This window comes from Limulus polyphemus, unplaced genomic scaffold, assembly GCF_000517525.1.
Source record: "Limulus polyphemus unplaced genomic scaffold, Limulus_polyphemus-2.1.2 Scaffold4452, whole genome shotgun sequence".
Taxonomy (NCBI): Eukaryota; Metazoa; Arthropoda; class Merostomata; order Xiphosura; family Limulidae; genus Limulus; species Limulus polyphemus.
The window spans coordinates 53,314-63,810 of NW_013670062.1; the positions used below are offsets into that span (position 1 = coordinate 53,314).

Sequence of the window (10,497 nt, forward strand, 5' to 3'; positions counted from 1 at the left end):
ATCCGAAAATAATATTTGTAAATAAACTTAAATAATAAATGAGTATTTTATTTTAACTAGGATTTCATGTTTATATATGTACGTAAATACCATTTTCATTTTGTTTCATAAATGTATTTTTATTTAAAGTTTATGTTTATGTTTCATTGCAGCCATACTTTTGTTTATTGCGCTGAATAAATCATGAGGTTAGCAGCGTGAACTTTGTACATTTGCCGTAAACTATCATGCCTGTTGGTGGTCACTCTCATTCAGTCCAGTACAGGTGCGTTTAAACATTACTGTAGATATCATAGTAAGAAAGCTTTTCGGTACTTGAATATCATTTCTTTGAACTTTCAAACAAATTTATTTCAACATATGTCCATGTATGTTGATGCACTATACAGATAAAACTAATTGCCACTACTAGCAAATGTATGTAATAGTTTACAGTGCAGGTGGTTTGAATAACACCACCTGAGCCTAGTTACTTCATACATCCTGTTAGAAGAGATTACCAAATGATACAGACACTATAAATTACAAAGAAAATTACTTCACAGCACTTAACAGATTAGTCCTGGTCACATTCCTTTCATTATAGGCAATATTTATGTTGGAATTTGAAACTTAAGCTCTTCAGTATATTGAGACCCCAACTGTGAGAATGTCACAGCTTCCCCTGTATTATTGAGACAAATGCATTTAGTCTGTTTCACAACCAACACATGGGTTTTATTGTTGTCACTTGTACACCGAGTTTTAAACCATTTGCAAAATATCTGAATAAACTTTATATGTATCAGTTAGACTGTTTTAATTCTAAAGCAAAAACAACTGAAGTGTGGGTCTTACTACAAAGTAAAGATAGTAAGAAGGAAAAATATAAGATTCTTATGTGGTACTGGTACTACTACGTACAAATCACACACTTATTTATAGTCTCAAACATATTTTAGGATTTTTTTCACTAAATTCCTCTTTAAACTTCATTAAATTATACAATTTTGTATAAATAATTGAATGTTATGCTACTATTTACAAAAACAATTCACAAATGTGATTTTGCCCTCACAATAAGACAAAATGACCACGGCAGGAACGGGTTAAAGCTGAAGGATACAGAACAGGAGACACAAAAAAGGAGGGAGTTTTCTATTCTGATGGGTGGCAAAAGCATCCAACTGAGAATAGAGCCACCGGATAACTATAGATCAAGGAACCACTCTGTGGGGAGAATCCTGTTGGGACCAGATTACCTGGAATATGGCAAGCCTGTAGATGAATCCACTGGCTGTGTGCCCAATACAAGAAGGACCAATGTTTGAAAACACAGAGACCGAGGATGAGTACCTCCTGCCAGATGATGCAAGAGAACAGTCAAATTGTCAAAATGGATCATGACCAACTTGTCCTGGAAAAGGACAAATAAATTATCAATAACCTGACAAACTGCCAAAAATTCCTAAGCATCCAAATACACCCCCCCCCCCTACCTGACAGAAATGCATATACAAAAAGTAAGAGGAACTCCAGCTGTGGTGGTGTCTCTATTCAGCCATTAGACAAAGGCTGTTTCCAGGGAGGAAGGAAATAAAAGAATCCAGAGGATCTCTGGCAAGGTCCTTCTGATCATGTACAACCCATTGAAGAGATCTCATGTGGGCATGACCCAGGGGAATAAGGGCTTCCAAGGATGCCCAAGTCCCTAAAAGTGATAGAACCTCTCAAGTGGGTAGAGTAGGAGTAGATTGTGCCTTTTGAGCTGTTAGCTCCATGGACTGAATACAAACTGAAGATAGTTAGGCCTAACTGAGGTAGGAGATAAAAAAGACCCCAAGATGAACCAGATATTGAGTTGGAGTCAGTACAGACTTCTCTACCTTGATGGACCAACCAACCAACAAGCACAGCTTCTCAAAGAAGAAACCAAGTGGCAGGAGGCTACTGCCCACAATGAAGATAGAAGAAGCGAATTGTCAATGTAATGATGCAACCAAAGTCCCTGGTAGTGGATTCATCTGGCAAAAGCTTTGACCACCTGACAAAACATGTAGGTGGCTGAGGAAAGATGGATGAATTGAAGAAACCAACGAGATGCTGGTGATATAAAGACATAGATATAAGCATCAGACACATTGAAAATATGTCATCCACAACTCTGGAATAAATGCCCATCAAAGTGACAGAAACGACTCCATGGTGAAACAATGAATGTCTAAAAATCAGTTCAGATGGAAAAATCGATGATAGGTCACCAGTCTCCTGTCTTTTGGGGGACAACAAACAACTGGGAATAGAACTTGTGGCTGGGATGAGCCACAGATTCTATAGCACCCTTGGAAAGAAAGTCCTGAACTCCCTCTGACAGACATTGGCAAGATATGAGACTCCCTGGAGAAGGGAAGGAGATAAGGGAAGTGTATATTTGAAATTGAAGGCATCAATACACTGAAAAACCTCATAAACACAGCCACAAGACTCTGTTAAACAGACTACACAGATGAAGAAATCCACAACACAAAGCATTTCTTCATTCACACCAATAAATTTCAAATAGCTATTGTTGAAAAACTCTCCAACATTCACCACAACAAAACTCAACTAAAGAACAAAATTGATACTAACAAACCCAACAACAGAACATTACACTGCAGTTTACCTTTTGTCCTTGATACCACCTCAAGAATTATTCACACTTGGACAAAACTAGCCATTAAACACAAAATTCCTGTCAACAGCAAATTCTCTCAAAACCCCAGCCCCTAAATTAAAATTGTTACTAAATAAACATTATTTACAAAATAACATACAATAACTGCCCATAATTCTACATTGGAGAAACAGGAAGAAAATTGGAAACCAAATTCACAAAACACGATAAAAAAACCATCCCACGTTTTCCACCACTGCAACCTAAAAAAACCATAGTATATCTATTAAAAACACAGTAATTTTAAACAGAGATCCAAACATAAACAAACTAAAAATCAAGGAATCCATCTTAATTGAACAAAACAACCCTACTCTAAACCAACACCCTGGGGTGCCAAGATATCTCTTCTTAGTCATGCAACTGTATCCAGTCAAAAAAACCTCTTTGTTCCATACTGTATATATATATGTGTGTGTGTCAATGTAAACTACTTGTACCTGATGATGACAAAACCTTGTCAAAACACTATACATTTGCTGTTATGTTAACTTAAGTTTTTCTTCATTACCCATTCAAGCCATCTCTAAGCATTAAAAGCATTTCTTAATTTTAAACATTTCATTACAGTGTATGTTGATGATAATAGCTACAGTTACTGATGTAGTAGAGAAAGTTGAAAATAAAATATCAATATTTACCTCAAAAACTTTTGATATTCATTAAGGAGGTCCTAAAGATTATGCAAGTGACATGTAAAAACTGTAAGATAATAAATAGTATTTTTATATTCAACATGAAAATCACCTTGCAGGTGAGCTATTCAGAGTCCAAGTGCAAATAACTACATTAAATAACAATTTTTCTAGAAATAATAGAAAAAAATCAAAATTAAATGTTTTATTATTTGAAACTACATACTTTTAGGAAAGTTCTTGTCAAATTTCAAACAATTTCATCAGCTAGTTTTATTTTTGGAAAGAAATATGACAAGAGCAATACAAGAAGCTGGTAGTAATAAGGTTAAGTGCCTTACTTTGAAAATTTTATCAATTTAATTCCAAAACAGTTCTTAAATGTATGTTTCATGTCATTGTCAGCAATATTGAGGAAATTTCAAAATGTGATATGATATGGCACATGTGCACAGATACTGTCCACTATCTATCAGCTAAATTGCTTCACAACTTAATCAACATGAACTTAGAAGCAAGATAACAAGTATTTCATATAGCACAACAGAAGCAACAAAAATGCCATTGCCAAATTTTCTAATTTTATCACTCAGTCACCCTGAATGTAAAACAATAGTTTACACATATTTTAGGCATTCAAAGTTAAGAGCATTAGAGTATACCTTTCAGGAAGACTTGTATTCTTGTTATGAGATTCTTCATTTTCAATTTCTATTCTGATCAAGTGTGTTGGTGGTTGTTTTACTACTGGAATCTCAGGTGCTACAGAATTACCTGAAAAAAAAGTGCTTACCATTATTTCACAAAACACTTTTTACTGTAACTAACCACTTCACCACAGATATCCTTTATTACACATGACAGAAAGTTTTAGTGTCTTACATTCAAAATTTTATTAAATTACTTTTTGTTTGCATTATACCAAATAGTATAGCATAAAAGCATAGCTAATAATCCATATTTTAATAGTATACAAGTTTTAAGTTCCTATTTCTACAAAGCAGTATTTAAAAAAATCCTGAATTCCCCTAGTGTAACACACATTTTTTCTAGGCATCTTGTCTTCTCTATTTTATCCATCACCCCTTGAAATTAGTCTCTATAGAATTGTCACTACTCAAACAAACCATAATTTTTGTAGCCGTCAATTTTGTTTGGTTACAGAGCTATAAATAGAAAATCACACCCCTCCTGTCATATCCTCTCTTTCAGACTTTGTTAATAGTTCTCCTTTATGTTTAATTATATATTAGATATGTATTACCAAGTCAAGGTTTTTATCTATCTATCTATTCTGAACAGATAAGCATCAATTTCACTTAAAAGTACAAACTTCATTCTCATGGAAAAGTTAATAACTAGCTTGGATGAATTTGTAACAGCTCTTGTCATATAGTAGGAAAGACATAAAAATTTTGAGAGTTTGTAGCAATTGTCAGCTTTGTGCATGTTATTAGTCTATGTTCTTTGGTGCATTATTTAACGCATTACTACCATTAGTATAAAATATGTGGGCTTAAGTATAATCCACAGCAAGAAAAAATAAGAATAGGTAAGTAATTTATTTCTTGTTTTTCATGTTTATTATTTATTTATTATTATAAAAGTGACTAAAATGTAAAAATAGGTATCTTTTTAGGTTAGTTAAGATTAGATAAATTATATTATTATTTATTTTACCTAATGTATAAAAACGTTTGAAATGTATTTCAGAATGTTTTAGGGATTACACAAAGGAAATTTGAGATTTTTGAGAGGAAAAGTATTTTTAATCTTAACATGAAAATTACTTTGCAAACAGACTATTCAAAACAAATACTCAATATATTCATGAAGAAATCTTTATTTTAGTTTAATAAAAATACTTCACTAAAAATATGATTTTTTGTATGTGAAAGACTTATAATGTTAACTGAAAGACTGCCAAATTCTGTGAAGATATACATACTACACTGAAAGTTAGAAGCATTAAATCTATAAAGACTTTAAATGAGTACAAAGAGATCGTGTGGTTGGTCAAATCTGTGAATGTTAGCTCAATAGATTAATGGTTGAGTAGGAAGAGGAAGCAAAAAAGTTGTAATATATAAAGTTCAGTCCAGCTAGATTGAAATTGTAAGTGGGTTATCTCATGGCTCTATGCTGAGAAACCTTAGTCTTTCATACACATTAACTCTTTCACTACATCTTTTTCTGTGCATCATGATGTTTTACCAATTTAAATTCAAAATTTAATTAAACTACTTTCTTGTCAAGGTATAAAAACATAGCTAATAATACAAATAAATTAGTATATAAATTTTAAATTCATAATTTTATGTGAAAATATTTTAAAAAATCCTGAATTGCCCCTAATATAAGAACTGTAACATTTTTTCTCTCTAGACATCCAATTACCTCTTCTCTAATATATTTACTACCTCTCCAAGATGTACAAAATTTTATGCAAGTTACTCATTATAATGCTTTCATTGCTCAGGCGAAGCATAATTGTTATAACCTTCAATCTTATTTAGTTACAAAGCCATCAAATAAAAAATTAAACTCCTTTTGTCACAACCACTTGTCACATCCTCTTTTTCAAAAATTGCCAATAGTTCTCTCTGATGTTTAAAAAAGTGATTTTTTTTCTACAAAGGACTCTTTATGATTACTGAAAGCTTACAAAATTTCTTGAAGATACACATATTATATTAGAAGTTATAGTATGGAAACTCTAAAGGCCAATTTAGGATCCATTTTTAGGCCAAATCAACTGAGCCTATAAAAGAGAGTTACTAAATATAATTGACTTTGCGAGCATAATAAGGGAGATCATGTCCTTGCAGGAGTAGGTAAAGGAAGAATAGAGAGTAGGCAAGATATATGTCTGAAATCCACTTGAAGATTGTGATGTATCTAGACAGGTTGGTGTTGTCTGTACTACTCTTCAGAAAATCCCTGCCCCACTTCTCAGTGTAGAGGGACTCTGTGTTTGAGCACCCACTTTCAGGTACAGGTTAGTGAGGATTCTCCATGGTCTACCATCCCAGCAGCTGGGAGCTTGTAAGTGACTGTGGGTATTCCATGCTGCACTCAAAGAGAGTGGAGAATTGATATGGGAGAGACACAGACAATGTGTACAGATCCCTATCAGTCGTTCAGTCCAGAAAGGTCTTTTACTGGAAACAGTGCAATAGGTAACCATAAAAACTTACTTTTAAAAGCCAGAAGCTCTAGCCAGAGAAGCATGCAGAAGCATAACTCTGGTGCTGACTTTTTCCACCATAGTCCATGGAATGGGTATAGTATAAATTGGACTGTAGAAATATCATAGTAGAACTCCAATGGTCTTGCAGAACACACTATTTCACAGTGAGCACTGATTGAGCCAAGGTATATGGTGCGAGTTCTTTCCAGTATCTTGGCCTGATGCAGAATTTTGGGTAAGTATACCTTGTAAAGCACCACTAGCTACCTAGTAGGATCCAAATGTAAAAGAAGCAGGGTGAATTGAAAAATGGTCATTGGTGGAAGTCTGTATGCTGTTACAGATGAGACAGCCAAAAGGTGGAGATAGTTTAATGTGAACCAAATGATTGTGGGGTAATCCACATGCCTATCTAGAGAATGGGGAGGGGAGCTGAAGAGAGAAAACTTGAGAGAGAGCATACAAACATCAGCCTACAAAATATATGAGCTGGCAGATCCAATCTGCAATGAGGTAAGGAGAGAGGACCTGTATATAGGAGGTGTGTCAGATAAGAAAGGACAGTGAGAGGGACAACAAGAAAGAGTGTGTAAAAACATGGAGTGGCCCGGACAGGACAAGAGCCACTGTCTAGAAAAGAATTTACAGCAAAATTAGAAATTGAAGAAGGGGATATGGAAGAAAAGGAGTGAACACTTTCCCCTGCCATGGAATAAGAGGGAAGGAAAAACCGGCCAGGACAAAGGAGAAGGGAAGAGTAGTAATGAGAAACCAGGAGGAAATAAGAGCATAGATATGTGAACAACAGCAATCACAGGCAAGTAGGAAGAGGACTAATGTGTCTAGGGAGAACAGAAACACCTGGTAGAGGTTTGCTAGGGATGCCAGTAAGATCATGGAGAACCACAATGATGATCCAATCAAACAATAAGTAGGAAGGGTGGCAGTAGCTAAGGAAGGAATGAAAGAGGGGAGGAAGGAGGCAGAGAACAAAAGAAACTGTAATATTAGGATTTGTCAAAGGTAGAGGAAATGCTGCCCAAAAATACGAGATAAAAGAGACTTACAGATCAAGGGAGAACAGTCCTGTGAAAGAGGAGGAATATGTTACAATGTAATGAAGTCAAAGGGAAATGGTGACAACAAGACCAAGGTGATAAGTATGTCCCATTTGACAGCACACAGAAGATGTAAAAATGTAATAGGAGTGGGACAGCTACTGGCTAATCCCACACATAATGATAAAGGGATGTCATATCCTGAGGAAAGAGCAATGTGTGTGTGAGGATGGATCAGAAGGGATGGAAAGTTGGGAAGGAGAAGTTAGGGCTTAGACCCAAAGAGGTGGAGTAATAGAAACAAGGTTGGAGTAGCCTGTGAGGGGCTACCAAAGAGACCATTTAAGGGGTATCCCAAAACTTAGCAAGGACCTAAAGAAGGAGTTGGAGACCAAAGATGGGATCAAACCAGACAAAAGATATAGACAGCCAGGGCTTAGTAATCAGACACAGCAAACCAGAATAGAGGAAGTTCAAATAGGGGTTTGGCAAGGCAATAAAAGGAGGAGGAACATGAGAAAAAAGAACAACAGAAGACCAGTGGGTGAATAATCTACCCATGGGTAGAACAAGGTCATGTTGAGAAAACTGCTGCAACGATGTGTAGTGCTCCCAGAACATGATAGGTTATGAACACATTCAAATGGAATAGGCCCAGAACTATGTCTGAATGCTATCTTCTACACATATATGTTAAGGAGTAAGGAAAGAAGATCAAACATTATCCAGTAGGAGTACATACGATTGAGTAAGTAGCAACATCTAAACATTGACTATAAGTGACATGGTAAAGAGTAAATGATTGTCTAAACCCTATCTTCTAATGGTACATGAAATAGTAATTAACCACATCTAATCATTATAGTCTATGTAGACATGCGAAAGAGTAAAGAACTAGAATGAAACCTTACTTAGAATACATACATGCTAAGAAGTAATGTACTATAACAAAATATTATTGTCAATATGTGACACATTAGGGATAAACAATTATGTCTAAATCCTATCTTCTAATGGTTCATAAGGATATATGTTAAAAAGTTTTTTATCTCTGTTCAGAGCAACAACTTAGTCATCACCATTCAACAGTCTTGGAAAAATTATTATTTTTTCTTCCAAGCTCTTTACAAACAACTGTCAGAATCATGTAAAGCACAACTTGCCCTTTCTATTGGTTATAAACACACCCTTAACAAAAGTAGGTGGAACTAAACAAGAGGTTTGAAAAGAATGGAGTAGGAGGTGCCACTGTAGTTGATTTGCTATATACATTGATTTGTTAACAAATCAAAGTGGTGGGAGGTTCTAAATATATATTCTAGCTTGCCAGTATCTAAAATTCATGCTTCTAATTTGTTAACCACTTGTAGATGTATATAGTAGGCATAAAAAAATAAACTGAGCAACAAGACATGAGGAGGTGCTATGCTTTATTTTATTTATATTTTCTTATTAAGAAATTAAAACATACGTAATATTAAAATTTGAAATATAAGCAATGTTTTGATGCCAAATTCATTGATATATAGTAATAATAAAGTTACTTAATAAAGTTTTGAAAATAAATCACTAAAAGACCATAACATGTGCAGTTAGACCCACCTATTGTGAAAGAGTTAACATGTACACTTAGTAGGTACTGTTTAATTGTAGTTAATTACTCCTTAATATATACACAAGGTTGATAATGCTTCTATCTAGTTTTTTTATAGCATGCATACTTAGACATTTATATTTAGTTCTCTCTCATTACTCTATCATGCACACATAGAAGATAATATTTCAATGTCATTTATTTTTCCTTAACTTGCGACACTTTGACGATGATTTATAGACTTTGTTCATTACTCCTTAACATGTCCACTTAATGAATAATGTTTTGTCATAGTTCTATTTTACTGCTTAATGTGTACCCATGAATAATAATGTTTAGTTCTCATCCATTCTCAGTAACATATCACACATTGATGATAATATGTTGTTATAGTTCATTACCTCTTAACATTTACATATAGTAGATAATGTTTCATCCTTGTTCATAGCTTCTTAGCATGTCCAAATAGTCTATAAAGATTAGGTCTGGTTAGTTACTTATATATTTTATTTATAAACCCAAGCAAGTTACGGATGTTTTGGGTGTACTAATAGAGTAATGTAATATATTTGAAGCTTACAAAAATTATATTTCTTCACCTTCCAATCAAAAAAATAAACAAGGCTTAGCACTAAAGGCATACGAAGGCAAAATATTTTCCTATTTCCGTAATTTCTCGTAAGTATTAGAAATCATTGTTTTCTACGTAATTTTCATTTGTTGTTCATGTTTTAAGAAAAATAAATCAAATTTAAGCATTTATGCGTAAATATACATGTATATATGTAATTTATGGTAGCCAAAATATTAGTGTAGTTTACAAAATATTGGTAATACAGTTAGATTTGTACTTGGTATTTGATTCTGTACCTTGATTCTGTATATATATTATAAATGATTATTATTTACTTCAAGGTAAGAGTCAGTAACAACTCAAGGTGTTTCACAACTGTAAGAGAACTTCTAAATTACACTTTAGCTGCAAAAGTATGAATAATTTCCAAAGAAAACTAGACTTACAAGGCTTGTGAAACTAAATGAGTGTGATAAGTAGTACCGAAACTAGAGTTTTTGTTGGTTGATGAATAAGTGCTGAAAAGGGAAACAGGATTTTATAAGCATGTGCTCAAATAACATCTTTGTACACCTATGCCACTAAATTCCAAAAACCCCAAAAGGATTACCAATATTCAAATTGCAATGTTTATTGTATCAGCACCAAACCACATAATAAAAGTTTTGACAGGTTTAAAGTCTTGTTGTGAACACTGTAGGATACATACATACATACGCTGATAAATTACACATATTTTGTCAGCATAAAC

The 10,497-nt window shown here is 33.9% G+C and overlaps 1 protein-coding gene across 1 annotated transcript in view; it reads right to left on the reverse strand.

The window, feature by feature from the left end:
* Nucleotides 1–10,497, reverse strand: part of LOC106471168 — a 55,988-nt gene that overhangs the window by 17,276 nt on the left and 28,215 nt on the right. The window contains exon 2 of the mRNA XM_013931756.1: nt 3,993–4,104. Coding sequence (XP_013787210.1) covers nt 3,993–4,104 — 112 coding nt within the window. The remainder of the gene's footprint in view (nt 1–3,992; nt 4,105–10,497) is intronic.